This window comes from Drosophila guanche, unplaced genomic scaffold (genome assembly GCF_900245975.1).
Source record: "Drosophila guanche unplaced genomic scaffold, DGUA_6, whole genome shotgun sequence".
NCBI classification, from domain to species: Eukaryota; Metazoa; Arthropoda; class Insecta; order Diptera; family Drosophilidae; genus Drosophila; species Drosophila guanche.
Genome location: NW_022995760.1, coordinates 758,034 through 780,075, shown reverse-complemented (window position 1 = coordinate 780,075; position 22,042 = coordinate 758,034). Strand labels below are relative to the sequence as shown.

The window sequence follows — 22,042 nt, the reverse complement described above, 5'->3', positions numbered from 1 at the left end:
ACTTAGAAAATCGTAAATATTTCCATATTTATCCATAGCCATATCTGTGCGAGGCCTCCTATGTCCTGCTGGAATACGCCCGAACGGCAATGTTCATGTGGATGTTCATCGAGGGACTGTACCTGCACAATATGGTGACGGTGGCTGTGTTTCAGGGCCAGTTTCCGCTCAAGTTCTTCTCGCGTCTGGGCTGGTGTGTGCCCATCCTGATGACCACCGTCTGGGCACGCTGCACCGTAATGTACATGGACACCTCGATGGGTGAGTGTCTCTGGAACTATAATCTGACGCCCTACTACTGGATACTCGAGGGACCCAGACTAGCTGTCATTTTGGTGAGTCGTCGTGAGTTTTGATCCCTACCCTCCACTGACTGACTGACTTTTCCTTGCTTTACTCCATTGCAGCTGAACTTTTGTTTCCTGGTGAACATCATTCGGGTGCTGGTGATGAAACTGCGCCAATCGCAGGCCAGCGACATCGAACAGACTCGCAAGGCCGTGAGGGCTGCCATCGTGTTGCTGCCCCTGCTGGGCATCACCAATCTGCTGCACCAGTGGCCAGTCCTCAAGTCGGCCACCAACTTTGCCGTTTGGTCGTATGGCACGCATTTTCTCACCTCGTTTCAAGGCTTCTTTATTGCTCTCATCTACTGTTTCCTCAATGGCGAGGTGAGTCCTGGCTATCCATCGATTTTTTGTATCAATTAAATGTCGATTTCCATCGATAGGTGCGCGCATGCTTGCTCAAGAGCTTATCGAATCAGCTATCGTTGCGCGGCCATCCCGAATGGGCGCCCAAGCGGGCCTCCCTGTACTCGGGCGCCTACAACACCGCCCCCGATACGGATGCCGTCGGCCAGCAGGCGGTGGCCGACAACCAGACGGCCACTGGTACACGGTAAGCCATTCACTGTGGCCATTGCCCCCTGATGAATCATTTGGTTAATTCTTCGTTTAGAACGTCGCCGGTCAACAGGCGGCAGAACACTAACGCCAGCATTGTCATGATCCACGAACCCAACCAGCGACAGCGTCTCGTGCAGCGGAACCACAACAACAACAACAACAACAACAACAACGGTCAAGAGAGTCCACGTCGCCATCGGGGGGAACGAACTGATGAGGAAGATCGTATAGGAATTGCAGCTGGAGCCGGAGTAGAGAGTGAAGTCGTGGTGGTGCGTGGCTCTGCCGGTGCGGCTGCTGTGGGCAGGAAGCGAGAGACACGCATACACGCTGGCACCAAGTGGATGATGGCCGGCCTCTGCTTCAGGGGTCAAAAGGTACTTAGAGTACCGTCAACGTCATCCGTACCACCCGAGTCAGTTGTATTTGAGTTGTCAGAGCAGTAGGCCAACTAAACTAAAAGTAGACCGTTGCCGTAGATCATAGCCACTTAGCCTATTAGTCACCTAGACACTCTTAGAGCCACTCTCATTCACTCCTCACAAATGTAGCGGCAAATCCCTTTTCCAAAACCCTCAATGCCAAAGTTCCATCTCCCCCCTATTCCAAATAAAAATCCAAAACTCATCTTCAATCCTTGCCCTTCCATTTGCTAACTTTTGAAATAATTTAGAGAATAGTGTACCCTGCAGATGTAAATTCATACAAATTATTGGACATTCATAGGATTGACCCACGGTTGCCATAGATGTACCACCCAAAGATTTAAGAATCGGATCCATCAAGTAAGAACTTGAATTTAGAGCCCTTCGGTCGGTCTGTCTGCGATTCTGCCTGGGCAGTCATGGCACTTCAGCCTCCCCAATTGTCCTCGAAGTCATGATTTCTGAATATTTAATGGGGTAAATAGATGTGGCAACCGCGGACTGAACCTTCCTTCACCAGCACCGAACCTCATCGCCAAAAGTAATGTATACTTATATCTACAAATATCTGATGAAACTGAATCTCTATTAGATTTACACTCTGCTTTTTTTGGGCACAGTCGCACCACACACACGGTTAACGCTTGGTGAACTCTACAGCAAAAACTTGAGCGGCATGTTTCTCTAATATCTAACATATATTTTAATATATAAAATATTTTATAATAACTTATTGCATTCGAGTACTGCTACAAAACACAACTGTACCGTGACAATGCAGTGTGACCAAAGGTCAGAGGGGGAACAAATTACTAAAGCCAAGTTCAAATGTTGAAAGCAATTTCCCCAATTTCCAATTGCTTTAATAGGTTTTATTTTTTATAAAAATTTAAATGTATTTTATTATATTTTAGTTGCTTTTATGTTGATGTACATTTGATGTACGCGCTTATTGAATCATAAATTAGCGAAAAATCAGTTTGATATTCTGAACATAATTATTTGTATTAATTTTATTGAGCATTAAATTGTTTTCTTTTCGTCCCTTGGTGTGTTTTATTTTATTTTTATTTGGTTGTTAATAAGTCCACAGGAGACTTATTATTGAATAAAATATTCCAATTTAATTGTTTGTTTTTCTGTTTTTATACCCGGTACTCGAAGAGTAAATAGGAAATATTGTATTTGTGCACAAAGTATGTAACACACAGAAGGACACTTTTCCGACCCCATAAAGTATATATTCTTGATCAGCATCAATAGCCGAGTCGATTGAGCCATGTCTGTCTGTCCGTCCGTCTGTCCGTCCTTCTTGTTGAGCGCCTGGATCTCAGAGACCATAGAAGCTAGAGCCACCAAATTTTCCATCCAGATTTTTGTATGCTCACACTGTTACTAGTGTATTTCAAAAATGAGCCTAGCCCCCTTCCGCCCCCGAAAAAGGACGAACACCTCCCAAATCTACAATTTTGAAGATAAAAGAAAACTAAAAACATTCCGTAGGGAATGGCCAATGTTAAATTTGACAAAACACCGCTAAGTAGTAGTACTGAGTGCCGGGTATAAAAGTTGTGACGCGTAAGAAGCGTCTCACACGTCCCTTCTTGTTATCTTTGATTGCTTGAATCTTTGCGATTTCCTTTTGGCGTGGATATACGTTTGATGAACAGCAAACCACACAAAACCCATTGAAGCTGTGGTGGAAAATGGTTTTGGCAAACATGTGGTGCTGGAAACTTTAGTTTGAAATGCAACAAACCGGTCACACTGCCTGTCGCGCGTATGCTTTGTCTATCGTTTACGATCGATCACGCTCATTTGTTTGACTCTATTTTGCTCCACTTTGCAAAGAAAAGATATTCACTAAAGGACTCATAGTCGAGAGGCTTCAACTAAACTTATCTGTCTCCTCTTTTCCTTCTGCTTTTGTGTCCTTTTCCCGACTGCAGGACAAACGTGTGATGTTCAACGCTCCCCATGTAGCACAGAAAATATTTATGAAGTCGCAGCTGCCGGCAACGACGATGGCCCTCGCAATCGCCACAGTAAACGCCGCACCAGCAGTCGAAGAAGCGTTCACAGAGACAGCTCCAAACGCATTCACAATAACCGCAATCTATACCCATACATCAACCGCATCACCAGTGGCAGCTCAAGTGCACACCGCACCCGGAACACCAGAAGCAACTATCAAACTATCAATAATTTCGGAGGCAAGGACAAAGAGAACTCCAAGGCATCTGCATGCAAACACAGCCTGAATCTACATATCTCTCAGATGGAGCAGACGGAGTAACCGCTTTACTTTGGCACACGCAGCTGTCCCATTAGCCCAGTTCAGCGTTGAAGTGAGAAAATGTACTTTTAAAAGTTTTGCGTATGCAAAAGGCATAGGCACACATAACTGTACCAGCGTAGCGCTAAGGCGAACAATTGTATTTTTTAATGGTTTGCGGTAGGCAAACGGAACACACACAGAGTCGTATCAGCATAGCGTTTAAGCGAGCGCCACTGTACGCGAAATTGGATTGGAGAGAGAACTGTTTCATAGAGAGAAAAGAGCAACAGTTCTTAATATTATCCAAAGCTAACTAAAACTTTTTTGTATGCAAATCTGTAAAAAAATCTCTCGAACAGAGTGACCGTTTCGTTTTGGCACTCTGCTGTTTTCGAGAGCAACTGTACTTTGCACTGAAGTGCGAAGTAAACCTTTTTTTGTATGCAACGGCATAGGGAAACACAAACACACATGAATATCTGACGATATATACCTATACCTTTACAAGATATATACAAAATCTATACTGAATGTGTCTATGTATAGTATATACAGATATGCAGATATTTTTGTATCTTTACCCCATACATAAGCCGAAACCGATGGATCACAATGTTTTTTTTTAACGCAAATATAAACATATGGAATAACCAACATACAGATATGGAATTGTGTGTGTAAATTGGAAAATCTACATATAAATAATTAGTATATAGAGCAGAAAAAGCATATTTACATAATATTTACACTGAGCTACATAAAAAAAAAGAAAATGCAAGCCTTCAAAAACCTGAGAAGCATTCAGTGCTATTAAACGGTGGATAGAGAGAGAGAAATATAGAAAGGGATAGTGTTTTAGGGGCAGGAGTTAACGATCGTATTTTGAATTTTACATGCAACATGAAAGTACAAAGCACGCGGAAATGAAATTGGGCACAAGGCTACGGTAGAGGAAACACTTTAAAACACTATTCAACACTGCACACTATCCATAACACTCATCAGACGGGGATCAGTGGATATCCAGTGCACGTGAATACTGAATATTCAATTAACTTTAAGCTTTTTCTCCTGCATTTCAATGGAATACGAAAATATGTGAAATCTGCTGCTTTTCTGGTCTTGACTTTCTTTTTGCTTTTGTCTAAATAAAACGAAACACAAAATAAACTATGAATTCAAGCCGAATTTAAACTACAAACAAAAATGATCACCCAGTGGTCAATGGCATACTATTAGGTTTATAAGTCTAAATGGAATATAAAACTATGAATAAACGTGATTTTGAATGTATACATAATACTCCTAAGCAACCAACAGAATCAATTGAGTCTTCCTTCTCTTTGTTTATTTGGTTTTGGGTTCGCTAAATTGAATTCTCTGCTATCTGATCTCTGAATTCTGTGCGAAAGCTGTGGTCGAAAACTGATCCCCAAGCCCAGTGACACAATTGGCTTTACGCGGCACGTGCCGGCCGTGAATCCGCAAAATGGCATTGGAAAATTGGCAATTTGAGAACCATAACCAGCTTAATCACACATTTTTATGGGCCATCATACTATGTACAATAGATAATAAAAATGTGCGAATGTTATATGATTATCCATGCATATGACAGATGTCGACTGCATTGACACACCGAAGAAGGAGATGCCCTTACAAGAGCTTAGATGATCAAATTCTTAGGATATTTTGTACTTAAAGGTAAGATATTTTAGTACCTTACGAATGGGATGCATAAATTCTTAAATATAAATTATTTATCCCAATAGATTTGATAGCTAGGCTCCTAAGCCAAGAAATGCTTCTTAAAAGAATTTGGATCAGTAATACTTAAGCTAAAAATATAGAAAGCATTCCAGATAGAACTTTGATACTTAATTCTTATATGAGAGTGTCAGGTCATTCTGTAACGATCGTCTTCCACATCAGACAACAATATGAACCATGGGAATCACTTGACGATAAATGTAAAATATTTCATATTTAAATGGAACTTAATTCAACTACACATACTGACAAACTCTTCTATTGATGGGTTGGTAAATAAAATGAAATGATAGCCCTTGGGTTTGGGTACGCACAGAAACAACAGAGAAAACAATTGACAATTGAGACATTGAGACACAGGCGACATTTATGGCTTTGCATCACTAATGTATGTAAATTTGTATGTGCAAACAGTATACAAACAATATACAACAATACGAGTATATTTCCAACAAGAACGATAAACGGGAGACATTTATGTGGATATCCCAATGAACAATATGCAACAGGAAGAGAGAACAGGAACAAGAATCAGATTGGTAGTGGTAGGGTTGGTTTATCGGGTGAGGTAGCAGAGTGTGTGGAGGTGGTGTGTGTGAGGCTAGAACAACAGATCGTCATCGCCATCTTCGTCGAGGATGTTCTGGACCTCCTCGTTGGCGGCGAGATCGCCCAGGCGACGCAGCTCCTCACGCCGCTTGTCGGCTGTCTTGAGGGCCTCTCGCTTCTTGTCCTGGATCTTCTTCAAGCGATAGAATTCCTCACGCTCCAGCTCATCCAGTTCACTGATTATGTACTCAATGGTGCGATTAATGCGCGGTATGATCACTGCAAAAGAAAAGTATAAGATGATTGCAGGATGTACATACGTAGGTGGGACTGACGACTCACCATGTTCGATGGCATTGACACGACGATTGGTTACCTTGATGACATCGTCCAGGGTCACAAACGAGGTCTGTAGCGAGGCCAGCTCGACCAGGAGGCGCACGGCGCTTTGGTAGTTCTTCTTCAGCTTCGTCAGCTGCTGGCCACCACGAGCCAGACCGGCCAGCTCGTAGGTATCGACTCCATCAATGTATGGCTCGAACACCGGCAGCGTGACACCGGCTACATTGTCCTTCTTGGTGCGTATCTTGATTTGGGCCTTGGTCACGTTCTGGAGCACAATTTGGTTGATGTCGCCGGTTGTGAATTTGGCCTCCGCCAAAGAGAATGCGGCCTCCTTCATCATTTGTCCCATCAGGGTCTTGGTCTGTGAATAAGAAACGTTCATATGAAATTGGTGATTTGATTGGCTAAACCATAGAGACCACATACCTCAATGATCTTGCCGAGAATGAGGCGAAATCGCATCTGCAGCGCATCGGCCTTCTTCTTGAGCAGTCCGTGTCCCTTCGTGGCGCCAGCCAGACGAGATTTCATCAGCGTTTGGGCCCTGTGGGTGGATAAGTACTTAAATTTCCGAGGACACCTGATGGACAGTTGGATATTCACCCGCGGGAGGGGAATACGGGCAAGCGATCTCTGGATGCCATGCTTCTTTTTCGGCCTTATAGTCGTAGGGAGAATCAAAACACAAAACACAGAAGTCACACGCACAACGCCAACTATAAACTATAAATATTCACAAAACAAAAAAAATATATGCGACAATACGAAAATAAACGGGCGGGACAGCCAACACGGAACGAGTGCACGTCTAGAGAATGGGCCGACGAATGAGCTACACTAAAGCGACACCAGGTTCGGTCCGGACGGAGAGCAAGCGACGCGATGTCTCAGCTGTTCCACAACAGCTGTCCACGCTGAGCGAGAGAAAGAGAGTGCTTTCATAGACAAGGTCATTGATAGATCCTATATTAAATGCATTTGAAACGAACTACCTTAAGAAAGTTTGTTCGCTAAGAGATCGAATATTGAAACAGTTATCGATGTGAATGAATGGAATCGCTACAGCAGGATTTCGATGAAACACTCTCCGGTAGGAAATTTACTATTGGGAGGATGGATGGCGAGAGCCATCAATCGATAGCTTTTGATGGCTGTCAACTTGATCGATTTGTGCCGTACAGTTTGTAGAGTTCACGACGTGAAGTGATGCCAGTTCCGTGCAGCAGCTACCGTTAGCCGCGAAGATTGATTTAAATTGAATATGATTGCCGGCAATAACGCACAACAATATTTTTGGGTCCGCCCCAACCAACGCCTATTCCGGAGCCACGGGCACACACGCACAACACAAAAGAATGCCAGCCGCAGAAACAAGCACAGACGACAAACCGACGGAACTGACATTGAAATACCTTTGTGCGTTTGACCCAACAATGGCCATGGCTCTGGTTTTGGTTCTGGTTTGGGTATGGCTTCGGTTTTTTTGGCATGGGATCCACAGCAGCGTCACGCAATTTGAATATGCGTCTTCTGCCGTCATGTGCCTCCATTATTATTGGGTTGGGGCGGCTCTGTGATGACTCGATATGTGTCAATGGACACGTGCCCGTACGCCCCATTTGGCCACAGTCCAGTGACGGCCAAATTTTAATTAAAATATTGAGCATTCATATGTGTACTTGTACTTGGAGAGGGGCTTGAGCTTGTCATTTGGTAGACTGTATGGATTGGATTTGTAAAACGAACTGCAAATATGGACATACAAATGTATGTACATAGGAGTATGTGGTTGGGAGGTACTATTTGTACTCTTTCTGTTTCCTTCCCGCATTCCGCTCCACAAGTCGCTACTCCACAAGTCCCTCTTCAACGGTTCTTTTCGCAGTTTGAGTGCGGCTTCATTCGCAATGTTTTCTTTTCAATCCCGCACAGACACACACACATACACCGCCATAGCACCTTTTGTTTGTTCGTAAATCTACAACATCGGCGATTATTCCTTGCTGCTTCTCTTGTTCCACGCTTCGGAGAGAGTGCGCTGCCACATAAAGGAGAGCGAACGCTTGATAGTTACTCCATTTACTCTTTATTGTTTTTTAAACTCTTTCCTCGTATTGAGAAATAGAGGCTTAAAAGAATTTAAAGTAAAGCAGCTCAGGACCGGCTGATAATTCCACAGAGAAGTACCGTATATCCATATATGGTTAAATCATTTAAAGTCTCTACCACTTCAACGAAATGCTGACAAACGCACTTACTTGGTAAATAACCTTGGGGAGGCCTGGCCATCTTTAAGTGTGCATTAAAAATTCTGTGTATTCGTGTATGCATACATATTTACATACATACATACATACATACATATTACATACGTCTATCTATTAACGCAATTTTTCTGACATCCTTCCTCTGCCCCTCTTTGATTGTGGCACGTCCTTGCCGTTGTCGTTGCCGTTGACAGAATTATGGCAAAGCCAAGCTTCCTTAAATATGTATGTATGTTCGTGTGCCTGCAAATACTGCAGAAAATAGTGTGTCGAGAAAGTATGCTACCGTTTTACAATACCAAGCGACTTAAACATGAATGCACAATCATTATTTTCTTATTATACATCAAACCTTTTGAAATTGCTTTACCAACATACGAGGATTATATGCAGGTCACCTTTAAGTTATTTTGGGAATGTAATTAAACAATTTTTAAATATGTTCTAAAACTTCTTAATTAAGTAATCGGCCCCCCCGATTTAATATAAGAATATCAATATTAATTTATTCCAAAAATATATATATTTTCTTTACCACTGTTCTGAGTAATTTTCGGACATACTGTGAGTATTTACATTGTGCGAGTTTGTGGGTGACGTTCAGTTCACTCTCTCAGCGCCAGCCTCGTGCACTCACTCACTCTCTCCCTCATCCACTCTCGCTCCTTCTTCCACTTAAAGTCACGCACAAAGGAAGGGGAGGAATCAACAGTTAGTTGCTGCGTTCAACAACACAGTCAAATTCGCGACGGAGTGAGAGTGTTTGAGGGAGGGTGAGTGAGTGAGAGTGATGTGGAGGGGAGCAGCTCTCGATTTTACTGTTCGTTCCGGCAATTGTATTGGCATTTGGCCGTAAGTCACGGCCAGCAATCGCTCACTCATTCGCACACAATCAAACACAAAGGCAGTTGCGTGTGTGCGTAATCATGGACGTGCCTTGAAAAGGGGAGCCAGAATATGCTTTACACTGCTGGATCCCTGTGACCCTGAGGCGACACGCCTCTGCTTCTGGCACTGTCTCAGTCGACATTTTTTATCCATGCTTCGGCTTTGTGAGGAGAGGGATACCCGAGCACGCACCACAGCGCCGGGATGCTGCTGCTGCTGTGGCTCCACGCTCCAGGCTCCAGTCGTCGCAGTTCTCATTTGACAGCGCCCGCAAGTAGGTTACACATTTTTTCCCCAAGCTCGGAAGCAAGTGAAAGTATCTGAAAGTCAGTGCAAATTATTAAATTTAAATTAAGTGCGCTCCTTGGGTCGAGTTTCTTTTAATTGAAACTGAAAAGTTGTGAGAGCAGAGAGAAAAGAAAAGTAAAGATTGAAGCTGTCAAAGCCAAAGGTGTGTCAATAAAGGCATCAAATCGGTAAGGGCGCTCTCTCTCACACTTCCACTGCTGCCCACTGCCTGCAAGGTGTAAGCAAATAGGGTGAAGCATTGCCAGAAATATCCTATCCGATTTCTGCTCAACTGTGTGATATCTCACCTTATTTAACTACATATATTTGCATGCACCTTGCCTGCCAGTGAGTGCACTTTCTGTATGTGTGTGAGAAAGGGATGGGGTGAGAGCAACAGCTAATTGCGTTATACGCAAAAAGGAGAAGAATCCATGGTGTGCATATATACAACAGATATGTATGCGTGTATAAGAGAATTTTAATTAAATTCAAGTTACATTCCATCCCCCAGGCACCCATACCAACCAACTTGCAATAGCTGTGCCATTATGGAGTACAAACTGATTGGACCAGAGCATTATGAGGAGGTGATCGACCATCTGAGGAGGAACTTCTTTGCGGACGAACCATTGAACAAAGCCGCTGGGCTGTGCCAGAAGGGGTTCGGTAACAGCGAGCTGGAGCACCACAGCCTGGAGACGCTGAAAGATCAGCTCAGCCTAATGGCCGTGGCTCGCAGCGAAGGGCCAGGACAGACGGGCTGCAAGATTGCTGGAGTGATACTGAACGGCATCCTGCGGCCGGGCGACACAGTGCTGGCCCTGCAGAAACTTCAGGCGAGCAGCGACATCAACTTCAAGAAGATCTTCGAGCTACTGTACAATCACAACCTGAAGGTGGATCTGTTCGGCCGCTTCAAGGTGGACCGCATCTTTGATGTGCGCATCCTTTCGGTGGACGCGAACTACCGCGGCCAGGGCATTGCCAAGGAGCTGGTTAAGCACGCCGAGTCGCTGGCAGGCAAGCGCGGCTTCCGTTTGCTCAAGGCCGATGCCACGGGTATCTTCTCGCAAAAGATCCTCCGCTCCCACGGATTCGAGCTCTTCGCCGAACAGCTGTACTCCAAGTACACGGACGCAGGCGGTCAGGTGGTCCTGGCCGTAGAAGCGCCACACATTAAGCTCCAGCTGCTGACCAAAAAAGTCAGCCCCGACGAGTCAGACGTTGACGTAGAGCCGCAGTAAGGAGGATGGTCGCATTCAACAATAATCTTTTGTATTTTCTACAGAGACACCCAACATAGTATTTATACGTACACACAGGTATTGATAATCATAATGGAATGTGGACAGGACAGCAGCCTGTCCGGCTGGTCCTGTTTGCGTAATTGCGTTTGTAATAATTGTTGTTGTTATTTGTATTTTTTTTGTTTTTTGTATGGGGACCAACTGCGTCAGAAGCCGCGCGCGTATCAATGATATAAACTAAACTCAAATAAAGTCCAATGTTGTGCCAAACCAAAATGACTCGCTTCGACAACGTAGCAGCCAAGCCTAGCCAAACCATAGTCCATATCCATACTTCATATCCAATCCAAATCCAATCGAATTGAAGCGAATTATTCGTTCAGTTGTGTCCTATCCTATCCAATAATATCACAAAGCGCAGATCCATCCTTCATTCAAGCACGGCAACTGCTGGGCAGGTACTACGATTACGATGAGCAGCAGAGGCTCCACTCTATTCCTCTATTCCTTGCTGGCCTTCTGCTCAAATATCAAGATGATGTCCTCGTCCGTGCCATAGGCGCGACGTGCCGTGTCCATGGAATCGGTCAGGCAGCGGCATATATCTGCATGCAAAAAGATTAGTTTTGGATTTTGTACGAATCTAACAAATACTTACGGCCATCGTGCACCTCTGGGTTGTGGTAGAAGACCTTCTCGGTGGCCATGTCATAGCCGCAGAGCACCACATAGTGACCGGCATACCTTTTGTTGGTGGCCGCGGGCAGGCGTGTATTTTGGGCAATGCAAGGAATATGGAAACAGCTTAGCGGACATGAGCAGGGGCAGCGTGAGCAATTGCGCAGGGGTTGACCTCACTTACCCGAACTTCTCCAGGACATTCCGCTTGCATATCTCGCAGGTGAGCACCGAGGCATTGGTCAGCAGGATGACTGGGCCGTGGCGTGCCAGATGTCTGAGTATCACCTCCATGTCAACGGTGCGCTGCTCCACGCGCAACCCATGGGCCTTGGCATCCTTGAACTTGCGCGTCACGCGCTTCTCGTCCTTGTCAATGATTTTCGAGTAGTACGTGTGCTGGCTGTAATTTGGATCGATGCCCAAGGTCTGTGTGTAGTACTCGTGACGCACTTGGTAGCGCAGCAGCAGGTAGCACAAATCAATGGTCCATGTGCTCGACCCGAAGCCCTCCTCCCTGCAGATGTTCTCGAAATTGGTCAGCATCTCGTTCCGCTGCTGGGTGGAGAGTATCATAATGATGCAGGAGAGGCCGCAGTCCCAGTTGTATCTCTGCTGGTAGTGCGTCAGATTGTAGTGTTTGCTCTGCGGTAGGCCGTTCATGGTTTCTTTTCGATTCGGCTTGGAATGTTCCTCCTGCTGTTCTGGAATGTTTTAAGACCACGAATTGCGTATTTGGCCAACGAAGTACGGAACTATCATATTGAGAAATTGACCATCGATATCGATACTTTAGTGCGATATTCTTAATGGAACTATGCTGAGGTTTTTCTTCAATTGTTCTCATGGCTGTGAGTGGGGATTGCTATGAGAAACGTGTCAAATAAAAATTCCATTCGCGGTTATGATTCGAAAACTACGGAACTATCATATTGAGAAATCGACCGTCGATATCGATACTTTAGTGTGATTTTCTTAATGTAACTATGCTGAGGTTTTTCTTCAATTGTTCTCATGGCTGTGAGTGGGATTGCTATGAGAAACGTGTCAAATAAAAATTCCATTCGCGGGTAATGATTCGAAAATGGCGTAGTGTACATTTAACTAAAAATGCGCTAACGCGTACGTGCATATCGATGAATCGATAGCTAGGTAGTGAGACCCTTCTCCAATATTGGTCATCGCTAAGTGTAAGTGTGACCGTGCTGTGGAACATACAAACTACTTCTCAATGCTGCAGTAAAAATATAAAATTATTCAGCAAAATGATTTGTCGCCTGTGCCTGAACGCGCTGGACGAGCAGGATGCCGTCCTACTGTTCGGCGGCAACGTACCCCCCGACGCCACTCAAGATAGCGACAGTGAGGCGCCAGCCGCAGCAGCAGCAGCATCCAACAGCAAACCAGTGCCGGAAAGCTATTTGGTCAAATTGATCTCGATCCACTTGTACCTCTGCGTAAGTAACTAACTCCAGCCAGCAGCACAGCAGTACGTAATTTTCAAAATTTGCAGCTCTCACGCGACGATGCCATCTCCACCTGCATCTGCCCCGAGTGCTGCGGGCAGCTTGAGAGTTTCCACAACTTCTGGAAGCTGGTGGAGCTGAAGCAGACGACACTGAGCAGCCAGTTTCTGGAGATTGACTGCGACGTGAACTGGTCGGAGGAGGGCGATGTTGTCGATGTTGATGAGGCGGCGTCCCCCTGCCAGCTCCTCAAGGAGGAGCTACCAGAGTTTGCCGAACCTAAGATTGTCGCAGCGGCAGCTGCGGCTACGGCATCGGCGGCCAACAAGTTTCCGTGCATGTTCTGCGAAAAGTCCTTCAAGATGCGCCGCTATCTGGAGGAACATGTGGCCACACACACCGGGGATCGGCCCATTGCCTGTGCCTACTGCGAAATGGCCTTCCGCTGCCGCTCCAATATGTACACGCACGTGAAGAGCAAGCACACCACACAGTGGCTGAAGGCGCGCGAGGAGCGCGACGCAGCCAAGTCTCAGAATCAGTTGCACGCGCAGCCCGAGGTGCCCAGCGAACCATCCGTGATAGAAGAGCAGCAGCAGCATCCTCCGCCGCCGCTGCCGCAACCCTCGCCACCGCCGCCGCTTCCACTGTCTGCCATCAAGAGTGATTCCATCGAAGCCATCAACCTGACGATGGCCAAAACGTCTCCATCCACGACCCGCACACGCACAACTCGCTCCAGCCGCCGCAAAACTCAGTCCCCCAAGAAGGTCCAAAGCACCGAATGCCATGCCAGCGATGGAGATGACGATGGCGATAACGATGCCAAGGACAACAACAGCAGCAGTCACGAGCATCACCCCAAGCGCTTCAAGGAGAACGAACTGATGCTGGCCAACTACAATGCCGTGGCCGCCGCCGTGGTGGCAGCGGCCTCGTTTAACGATCGAACATCCACCGGGCAGGCGGACAGCCTGCAGCAGCGTCTGCGTGCGAGTCTACTGATGCAGCAGCAGCAGCAGGATCTCTTTACGGCCATGACGGCAGCGGCGGCAAGTACGAGTGCAGCCACCACCGTAACGACGGGCGGCGCAGGAGCACTGTCGCATCCATACAGGTGAGGCAGACAGCAAAGAAGCCACAAAATAACTTTTGATCTAATCTCAAATCTGTGTTCAGCTCTGTGCCTGGAATGCTGGACAAGCGGCGTCACAGAATGGAGGATAATGCACCTCTATCTGCCACCGCCACGCCCATCATTTGTCCCAGCTGCGGTGAGCTGCCTGGCCACAATCATCGCTGCCTGACAAAGCCCAAATATGCCTGCGAAGTGTGCGGCAAGTGTTTCAAAATGAAGCGCTACCTAGAGGTAAGTTTCTGGAGTCTCAACTCAACCTCTCTTCAATCTGTTCTTCTTTCTGCTTGCCACAGGAACACTTTGCCACGCACACGGGCGTCAAGCTGCACACCTGCTCCTTCTGCCCCACAGAGTTTCGCTCCAAATCGAATATGTATCATCACACAAAGCGCAAACACAAACTCGAATGGGAGCGTTCACGGGCCACACGCACCGCTGCCGCTGCCAAAACGGTGCAGCCTGCCAGCAGTCCCGATGGTGTCCAGGATACGGCACTGCCCACTGTCCCGACAGCCCCGTCCGGGCATCCATAGTTTCTTATCTACATTTATACATATTTGTATTATTCTTTAACCTATCTACTTTTTTTTCAACTGCATTTTAGTCCGTAATGTATTCGATGTACTTACTTCCTCTGTGTCACCTCTGTCCTCTGCATGGAGGCTCCTTTTGTGCATACACCACTCTATCCCCTTCCCCGCTGCATTCTCTTATACTAACCTTTGCCTTGGCCATCGCCAGACTGCATCTGCATCTGGCGATAGTCCTTCAAGAAATAAAAACTTTATTTCCATACAATTTTCTGGGTGTTTATTGCTGCGCGTGGAGGAGACCCAGCAAGAGTCCCTAGGAATCTCTAGCAGCAGCAGAGCAAGTCAAAGCCATGGCCAGAGCATGGTCAGTGAGTCTACCACCATAAACGTGGGGTTGGTGAAGGCGCACCAGCAGGCAGACTGTCTCTGGTAGATCTGGCAATTATCAGAGCAATACTGAACTGGAATCATTTACTTTGCCCAAGCAAAAAGAAGCTTCCGACTCGTTTATGGATGCTGTAAAATATATTCAGGATCTATGGGCTCGTTCAAGGAACAGCAGTGGAAGTGCAAGAAACTCTGTTGCAAAACTCTTTACATGGCAAATGAACTTCAAACTACATATTTTCTTCATCGTATTTATTCTTATACTTTATTCATCTTTTATACAACTGTGTGTGAGTGTGTGTGTGTGTGGGGTGGGGAGAGGGGGGCGGTTGTTCATCTTCTAAAGTGACAAAAAAAAAATTGCAATGATCCTTCGTGGATCCTCCGTGGAACTTCCTTTCGTTAGTGTTTCTGCGTGAAATTGTATTCTAAAATGTGAGCGATGGTGGATGAATTGGGGGATAGGAAACGTCTGCTAGCTGCTCTCACTGAGATTTATCTGGATGTGGAAACATGTGTGTGGGGGGGGGACTGGGGGGTTGTCTCTGTGTTTGTTGGACTTCTGTGCTGTTCTACGCCTGTCGCTGGGCGCGTGCCTGTGCCTGCAGCAGATCCTTCGAGGGTACTGAGAAGACAAACGCAAGGCAGCCAAAGCGCAAGAGCGTGCCATGAGCGAGCACAGCGGCACCCTCCCAAGCACCGGGCACCATGGGCACCGGCTCACCCGTCGCCTGGCAGCGGCAGGCAGGCTTCACGATGCCCACCAGTCTGTAAACAAAAATAATAATAATTATTTTTCTGATGATATTTCCCAACCATCCAGACTTACCTTTCCTCGCCCAATTTTTTCGGCTCGTACTGTCGCTCGATGTGGCGACGCTTGTCCAGGATCTCATCGACGCGACGCTTCAGATCGGCATCGTCGGGCCGCATGCGCTTGACGCTTTTCGTGCGGCCATTCTCGGTTAGATCGCACGTGTACAGCTGCCCATTGACCTCCGTGCCGAACTCTGAGTAGTTGATGAGCTCAAAGGACTTGGAGAACTCGTCGTAAAATATGATGGCGTGCTGGGGCGAGATGCGGCTGCAGTAGCCGATGGCGGAGAGATCAACGGTCTCGGTGTGGCACATCGATGTCGAGGGCGTAAAGTGTCCCCCATAGCCCACATAGAGGGTGCGGTAGCGCATATAGATCGACTGGTCCAGGCTCAGCGAGCTGAACCAGCGGCTGTCCTCGAGCATATCGCCCAGGGGCGTCATCACCGCACGGGCACGCACCTTGCACTGCAGCAGCTTCAGCTCGAGGCGTGCGGCCAGCTCGTACGCCTTCTCCGCATCGCTGCGCACTCGCGGCACATAGCTCTCGGCGGCAGCATCGGCAGCCGCAATGGCCGCAGCTGTGGCCAGAGCCGGATGTAGGGCCATCATGGGATCCTCGTCGGCGGCATTGCCGTTCTTCTGCGCCAGTATCGATGACGTTTCGCTGGTGAAAAGCAGCGAGAAACGATTCATGTCCTCGGGGGCCAGATCGCCCTGCAGTGCGACGCACGGCACCGCCGGCTGCTGCTGTGCCGTCAGCTGACGCAAACGTCGAGCGGCCGTGCGATTCTTGTACTGTGTGACAATCTCCGGATGCTCCTGGACAAGCTGTTGCAGGCGCTGGTGGGCCAGCTTCTTGATGATGTCCACGTCCAGGTGGCGCAGATCTGCATCGATGATCGCCGACTTGCTGTCTGCCTCCTCCTCCTCGTCGAAGCTCAGGTCCAGCTGGGGATTCTCTGGCTGCTCCTCGATCTTGATGGCCTCCACTTTTGGTTCTCCTGCTCCTCCCTGCTCCATGGCAGTCGTGCCATTCTCCAGCTTATCTGGAGCGTTTGCCCCTGCCGTTTCCGCACCCGCCTCTGGTTCTGCAGGGTCTGGACTCGTGTCGCTGTCGCTGTCCTCCATGTCCTGGCCATTGCCATACTCCCGCTGTATCTCACGGAATTTGGCATGGGCCGAGCGCAGTGCCTCCAGATCCTTGAGCAGAGACTCGGTCACCGTCTCCTTGGATATCTCCTCGACGGAATTGGGTAGATTCTTGCGACGCTTCACCCCATCGTAGCGCAGTGTCTGGCGCATCGAGGGGAGCAGTGGCGGGGGATGCTCGTAGTGGTGGCGGACACTGGCCGGGACATCGATGTGGGCGCGCGTACGGACGGTGGTCTTGGTGCGGAAGGGGGGATGGCGGGTGTGCACCCGGCGGAAGAACTCCATCTTGACGCTCTCGTGGTCGACCGGCTGGTTGAAGCGATTCCACAGACGCACACGCTCCGTCGCCGAAATGCTGGTGGTCATGTGGGCGTCCTGGAGAGAGAGAGCAGGCTTTGTTGCAGGATTGATGGAGCTGGAGGAGGAGGTGGTGGTGGTGGTGGTGGTGGTGGTGGGAGTGGCAGAAGGAGGAGCACTTACTATGAAGTTCTCGGCATGATTCGGGCACATCCAGAGTCCCGCCGGCAGCGCCGTCATCGGCGGATCCAGGCAGTCCTGATGGTAGAACAGCGGACAGTAGTCGCACGACAGCAGCGGCGCCCGCTTGCACGACTTGCTGCAGTAGAAGCATGTCTTGGCCGGCAGCGGCACCAGTCCCTGCCCATCCAGCTCGAACGGCTTCGAGTTGCGACGCTGATTCCCCGACACCCTGTTCCGGCCATTGCCCACATGCGGCTGCGTCTGCTGCACCGGCTGCACCTTGCCGTTGCCGGGGAACTGCGTGTGCAGCTCCAGCTCGGGCGGCAGCGAGAACTGCTGCGGATTGAGCATGCTCGCTGCGCGTATGATGTCGTCCAGCGGCGTGGGACGCTTATTGGGATCGAGGGCACGCTGTATGGCGCGCGGCATCTTGGCCAGCAGCTTCTCGGTGCTGTTGCGCTCGCTGTTGCTCCGCTTGCGTAGATTGCGGATCTTCTGCGGTATCGACTCCAGGTCCCCCGACGAGGGTGTGTGCCCGCGCGAGCCACCACTCCCACCCGAGGGAACGCGCTCCACGGAATTTGCCTTGGATCGTGGCTGGACAACCTTCACCATGCGGCAGCTGTGGCACAGCCACTGGCCGCTGGGTATATCCTCCTCGCTGAGCGGCGGATCACTGCATGGGGGAAAAGGGAATGGGTGCGAACACTAGAACACTGGGCACTTGGCGGAGCTAACTACGGGGCCGGGCTAACTACGAGGGGACGGACATATCGCATTTCTACTTACTGGCACTGCAAGTGAAAGCTGGAGGGGCAGCGGTCGCAGCACAGCAGATTGCCGCCCTCCTCGCAGGCATCGCAATAATCGTGATTGTGGCCACGACCCGGGCGCCTGTAGTACGGATGCTTCGTGTTTGTGGTGCCCTTCACGGCCTTCTCGTCCTCGTTGGGTGGCGGCTCGATGAGCACCTTGATTTGCTGAACAGAAAACACACAAAATACCAGAGATGGTGAGATATTTATTGTTAAAATCTGTGTATATCCCAATTGAGCGGGCAGACGGGGGCGTCCGCCAGCGTGTACGCGGAGACTGCTGGCCCATCGGATGGTGCATCGGACAGTATCTGTGCATTGGGCAGCCGCAATCACCTACCTCCATGATGCTCGCCGAGGTGCTGGCGTCTTGGTCCACCTTCGACATGTTTAACACTTTTTTATTTAACTTTAGCAATTATCTGTACACAAATTGTTGTCGCTAATTTTTGACAAGAGTTGAAAGCCATACCGACCACACAACGCATGCAGCCCTGTGCGCATCAAACGAAGACAGTGGCAACGCTCTGGGCTCGCCGTACATCGAAAGGAATCGATTAATAGTCCCATCTCTATTTAGCTTAAATCGTCATTTATTTAGTTTTTTTGTTGTGAAATTTTGAGAATATGTTTTCGGTTTTTGGCAAGCGCAAGCCCGCCGCCACACCCACAGAGGATTTCATACAAGGTCCTGCGGATGCGCCACGCCCCAGCACTGGCGATGACTTTGTGTTCATTGAGCGAAAGCCCAGCCCAGCAGCTCCTGGCAGGATATACCCGCCCGCGGTGCCCTTCGCGGCGCCAGAAAGCGGCCCACCAAGCTACAACTATCTGGACGACATACCCTTCCAGCTGTCACCGCAACTGACCACCAAGGACGCCAGTCTCAGTGCCGAGCAGCAGATGGACGCCGCCCTGGCCCTCCTAACGCGCCAGGTGTCCGTCGATCGTCTGGCCGAGGAGTACACCTTCGCCCTGGAGCGCTCCGTGCAGAAAGATAGCAACTAAAAGAGCAGTTTACATATATACTAGACACAAACACACACACAAATAGCTTTAAATGATGTAGTTTTAATGGCAAACTGAAAAAAATAATAAAATGTTGTAGGTCGAGAGATTTGTGAAGGGTTCACCCCACAGAGGAGAAGGACATTCCGTCCCTCTTTCTTTTAACATTCAACGTTCGACTAAGCAACAACTAAAAATTTTAAGTGGGAGAGCTCCAAAGTATTTCGAGTTTCATTTAACAAAAATAAGTAAATTTTTCGTTTTTTTATACCCGGTACTCAAAGAGTAAATAGGGTATATTGTATTTGTGCGAATAACGGTTGTATGTAACGCACAGAAGGAAGCGTTTCCGACCCCATAACGTATATATTCTTGATCAGCATCAATAGCCGAGTCGATAGAGCCATGTCTGTCTGTCCGTCTTGTTTGTCGGCTAGTTCTCAGAGACTATAAGAGCTAGAGCCACCAAATTTTGGCTCCGGACTGCTGTATGCTCACACTGAAACCAGTTTTTTTCAAAAATGAGCCAATATTTGAGAAAACACCGCTGAGGTGCAGATGCACTATTGTCCCAATGACCAGTTTTGGTGGCTGTTTACGCCAATTAGACAAATTATGGCCGGGAGCAATTAGTATTTTGTATAAGTAAAATGAATTTGTAGCATTAAGCTATTGAATTGTTGCATTTACGACATACTGACAGAAGCTTGTTGCTATAGAACATACATGTGATATGTGAATACGATAGAGAAAGAGGAAAAACATGCATTTAATAGGTCAATATCGAAATTGAAAAGAAGAAGAGAATTGATTTGAATTCCGACTCGGTCGAACAGCAGCACTTGGCTTTTTATTTCGAGATTTTGATTCCGAACTGGTTGCGAGGAGTTGCGGAAACAGTGGCCAAAAGCTAATTTAAGTTAATTTAAGTTAAAACCAAGACTCGGTTTTTAACGCTCTGTATTAGAAAAAGAGTGACCATCAAAGTTGCGTATAAGAAATTTTCATAGGTGGCGCCACTTTCGAAAAATCTGCTGTGAAACTTATTGCACAGAATGTGCAGGGAAAAAGTACCAATTTTATTGCTGTTTTAAATATCTCATAAATTGGAAAATAGGATAAACTGATAAAATTTGTTTGATGCATTTTATTTAGTAGGCTTTTTACTACGTGTTCTGTAATGTGAACGATATCTAGTGGTTGGCGATGTCTTCTACATCTAGATGTAGTCCTGAGTGCCGGGTATAAAAGTTGTGACGCGTAAGAAGCGTCTCACACGTCCCTTCTCGTTTTCTATAGTTTTTGCCAAATTTCCGTGTGATTACAATTTGAATTTGTTAATAAACAATGGCCAGCTCGAATGTGTCCGACTGGGATGGACCGATGCCGACATCGACGAGCGAGGAGGTCGAGGAGGAGGATCCACATTACTGCAGTCCAAGCAATCGCCAGCGCAGGCAGCAGGAGAACGTGGACAAGATGAATTCGTATGTGCGCCGCATGGCCTACCAGCCATCCATGCCGCCCAAGACACGACCCGGCGATGTGGCCAGATCGTACGCACAGTACAAGGACTACTACAACCCAAAGCAGCGGGCAAGTACAATGCCATAACCACAGAGTAAGTGCACAAAAGGCAAGAGGCTAAACTCTAACGATATGTTTTTTCGCAGCAGACAGCTCGCTGAGGTACTCAAGAGCAATGAGACAATGGAGCGACTCTGACCAAACAGGAGAGCCAGTGTCTTACACAGTACCTGAACGTGCTCATCAAGAATTTTGACAGGTTCATCGCCCATTTGGCCACCACAATGCGCATACTGTCGCAGCTGTTCAATCCCTATGCCCGCATGCAGCGCGGCATCTTCTGCAACGTGCTGCTGGCCATCGGTGTGCAGCCTTCTACACCAGCGAGGATGTCATAGAGTATGATGTAAGCCATCGCCTCGCTCACGCTCTGCTCAGTCTCGTTTGATCACGAGCCTTGCACTCGGCCGCGGCTCGCGATCCCAACGAGCTGGCCAAGTCCGCTGAGTTGGACCTGGAGATGGACAATCACATCAAGCCTCGCCTCAAGTGCGCTGCCGAGAAAAAGATCGCCTACGAGCGTCGTCGTCACACGCAGCAGTCGACATACAAGTGCCAAGTCCCCCAATGCGAGTAGCCAGTAGTCAGTCGGGTTCTACATATATTTAGTCCAATAAATCGGGATACACGAGCATCCATCAAGTCTTAAGGCTGAGGCACAACCAGTGCTCGGGCACCTCAAAGCTGTCGGTGGGATTCGGGGTGTACGCCTCGCAGTAGGGCACATGCCAGGAGCCAGCCTTTGCCTTGTGAACGCAGAGGCGATGCCGTATGGGCTCCTTGACAATGATCCTTCCCGTCTGCGTTTGGGTTACCAGCGAGAACTGATGCTCCTGCTGCCAGCGTCGGAAGATGGGCTTCAGTTCGGCGCCCAGCAGAAAGGCGTGGGTGCGCATCAGATCCCTGGAGAAGAAGTCTGTCTCTTGGCCGCTTCTCAGCGTTGCATAAAGCAGAAACGGATCGTCGTGCGACCTGCCGAGAGAGAGAGAGGAATGTGAGTCACAGATCACA

General features: G+C 48.1%; 9 protein-coding genes across 14 annotated transcripts in view; 5 read left to right on the top strand and 4 right to left on the bottom strand.

The window, feature by feature from the left end:
- Window positions 1-3,689, top strand: part of LOC117590691 (PDF receptor) — a 31,199-nt gene extending 27,510 nt beyond the window's left edge. The window contains exons 8-12 of one of the 2 annotated variants that reach the window (XM_034283590.1): window positions 39-335; window positions 408-671; window positions 731-900; window positions 961-1,285; window positions 3,283-3,689. In XM_034283590.1, the coding sequence (XP_034139481.1) occupies window positions 39-335; window positions 408-671; window positions 731-900; window positions 961-1,285; window positions 3,283-3,594 (1,368 nt within the window). In that variant the 3' untranslated portion in view covers window positions 3,595-3,689. Of the gene's footprint in view, window positions 1-38; window positions 336-407; window positions 672-730; window positions 901-960; window positions 2,298-3,282 lie in introns of those variants that run through there. The other variant, XM_034283591.1, reaches the window with a different exon arrangement.
- A 2,113-nt stretch (window positions 3,690-5,802) lies between these two features.
- LOC117590686 (probable V-type proton ATPase subunit D 2) lies at window positions 5,803-7,103 on the bottom strand. The gene is made up of 4 exons (XM_034283586.1): window positions 6,879-7,103; window positions 6,702-6,819; window positions 6,273-6,636; window positions 5,803-6,209 (listed from the first exon to the last, which is right to left on the bottom strand). The coding sequence occupies exons 1-4, from the start codon at window positions 6,917-6,919 to the stop codon at window positions 5,983-5,985; spliced, it is 750 nt and encodes a 249-aa protein (XP_034139477.1). The 5' UTR covers window positions 6,920-7,103; the 3' UTR covers window positions 5,803-5,982.
- A 2,567-nt stretch (window positions 7,104-9,670) lies between these two features.
- Window positions 9,671-11,235, top strand: LOC117590778 (dopamine N-acetyltransferase). Of its 2 annotated transcripts, none has more exons than XM_034283727.1 (2): window positions 9,671-9,756; window positions 10,233-11,235. In XM_034283727.1, the coding sequence occupies exon 2, from the start codon at window positions 10,270-10,272 to the stop codon at window positions 10,963-10,965; it is 696 nt and encodes a 231-aa protein (XP_034139618.1). In that variant the 5' UTR covers window positions 9,671-9,756; window positions 10,233-10,269; the 3' UTR covers window positions 10,966-11,235. The 2 variants fall into 2 exon arrangements, with proteins under 2 accessions (XP_034139618.1, XP_034139619.1); XM_034283728.1 differs by having other exon boundaries at window positions 9,687-9,881.
- The window catches only part of LOC117590777 (protein GUCD1), a 20,541-nt gene continuing 9,657 nt past the window's right edge, over window positions 11,159-22,042 (bottom strand). Inside the window, exons 3-5 of one of the 2 annotated variants that reach the window (XM_034283725.1) lie at window positions 11,831-12,348; window positions 11,627-11,772; window positions 11,159-11,573 (exon numbers count right to left, since the gene is read on the bottom strand). In XM_034283725.1, coding sequence (XP_034139616.1) covers window positions 11,470-11,573; window positions 11,627-11,772; window positions 11,831-12,309 — 729 coding nt within the window. In that variant the 5' untranslated portion in view covers window positions 12,310-12,348 and the 3' untranslated portion in view covers window positions 11,159-11,469. The remainder of the gene's footprint in view (window positions 11,574-11,626; window positions 11,773-11,830; window positions 12,349-22,042) is intronic. The other variant, XM_034283726.1, reaches the window with a different exon arrangement.
- Window positions 12,836-15,045, top strand: LOC117590773 (zinc finger protein 574). Of its 2 annotated transcripts, none has more exons than XM_034283722.1 (4): window positions 12,836-13,103; window positions 13,160-14,229; window positions 14,292-14,481; window positions 14,544-15,045. In XM_034283722.1, exons 1-4 carry the CDS (start codon window positions 12,912-12,914, stop codon window positions 14,781-14,783), a joined length of 1,692 nt encoding a protein of 563 aa, XP_034139613.1. In that variant the 5' UTR covers window positions 12,836-12,911; the 3' UTR covers window positions 14,784-15,045. The 2 variants fall into 2 exon arrangements, with proteins under 2 accessions (XP_034139613.1, XP_034139612.1); XM_034283721.1 differs by having other exon boundaries at window positions 14,274-14,481.
- Window positions 15,739-18,934, bottom strand: LOC117590772 (PHD finger protein 12). Of its 2 annotated transcripts, none has more exons than XM_034283719.1 (5): window positions 18,777-18,934; window positions 18,411-18,601; window positions 17,622-18,297; window positions 16,000-17,534; window positions 15,739-15,938 (listed from the first exon to the last, which is right to left on the bottom strand). In XM_034283719.1, the coding sequence occupies exons 1-5, from the start codon at window positions 18,822-18,824 to the stop codon at window positions 15,743-15,745; spliced, it is 2,646 nt and encodes an 881-aa protein (XP_034139610.1). In that variant the 5' UTR covers window positions 18,825-18,934; the 3' UTR covers window positions 15,739-15,742. The 2 variants fall into 2 exon arrangements, with proteins under 2 accessions (XP_034139610.1, XP_034139611.1); XM_034283720.1 differs by having other exon boundaries at window positions 16,000-17,516.
- On the top strand, window positions 18,990-19,647 carry LOC117590780. The gene has a single exon (XM_034283730.1). It carries the CDS (start codon window positions 19,064-19,066, stop codon window positions 19,442-19,444), a length of 381 nt encoding a protein of 126 aa, XP_034139621.1. The 5' UTR covers window positions 18,990-19,063; the 3' UTR covers window positions 19,445-19,647.
- Window positions 20,733-21,639, top strand: LOC117590787. The gene is given in 3 exon segments (XM_034283736.1): window positions 20,733-21,044; window positions 21,161-21,343; window positions 21,346-21,639. Coding segments are annotated over 3 exon segments (699 nt in total). The 5' UTR covers window positions 20,733-20,791; the 3' UTR covers window positions 21,609-21,639.
- Window positions 21,620-22,042, bottom strand: part of LOC117590774 (mitochondrial ribonuclease P catalytic subunit) — a 1,755-nt gene continuing 1,332 nt past the window's right edge. Inside the window, exon 2 of the mRNA XM_034283723.1 lies at window positions 21,620-22,003. Within this exon, the coding sequence (XP_034139614.1) occupies window positions 21,670-22,003 (334 nt within the window). The 3' untranslated portion in view covers window positions 21,620-21,669. The remainder of the gene's footprint in view (window positions 22,004-22,042) is intronic.

Coding starts and splice junctions, on each gene's coding strand:
- LOC117590780 (XM_034283730.1), top strand. CDS start 19,064: ATGTTTTCGGTTTTTGGCAAGCGCAAGCCCGCCGCCACACCCACAGAG.
- LOC117590773 (XM_034283721.1), top strand. CDS start 12,912: ATGATTTGTCGCCTGTGCCTGAACGCGCTGGACGAGCAGGATGCCGTC. Junction 13,104..13,159: donor CGATCCACTTGTACCTCTGC/GTAAGTAACTAA, acceptor CAAAATTTGCAG/CTCTCACGCGACGATGCCAT. Junction 14,482..14,543: donor AAATGAAGCGCTACCTAGAG/GTAAGTTTCTGG, acceptor TGCTTGCCACAG/GAACACTTTGCCACGCACAC.
- LOC117590686 (XM_034283586.1), bottom strand. CDS start 6,919: ATGGCATCCAGAGATCGCTTGCCCGTATTCCCCTCCCGCGG. Junction 6,820..6,878: donor CCCGTATTCCCCTCCCGCGG/GTGAATATCCAA, acceptor ATCCACCCACAG/GGCCCAAACGCTGATGAAAT. Junction 6,637..6,701: donor TTCTCGGCAAGATCATTGAG/GTATGTGGTCTC, acceptor TCTTATTCACAG/ACCAAGACCCTGATGGGACA.
- LOC117590778 (XM_034283727.1), top strand. CDS start 10,270: ATGGAGTACAAACTGATTGGACCAGAGCATTATGAGGAGGTGATCGAC.
- LOC117590772 (XM_034283719.1), bottom strand. CDS start 18,824: ATGTCGAAGGTGGACCAAGACGCCAGCACCTCGGCGAGCATCATGGAG. Junction 18,602..18,776: donor CCTCGGCGAGCATCATGGAG/GTAGGTGATTGC, acceptor TTTTCTGTTCAG/CAAATCAAGGTGCTCATCGA. Junction 15,939..15,999: donor AAAAAATTGGGCGAGGAAAG/GTAAGTCTGGAT, acceptor TTTTGTTTACAG/ACTGGTGGGCATCGTGAAGC.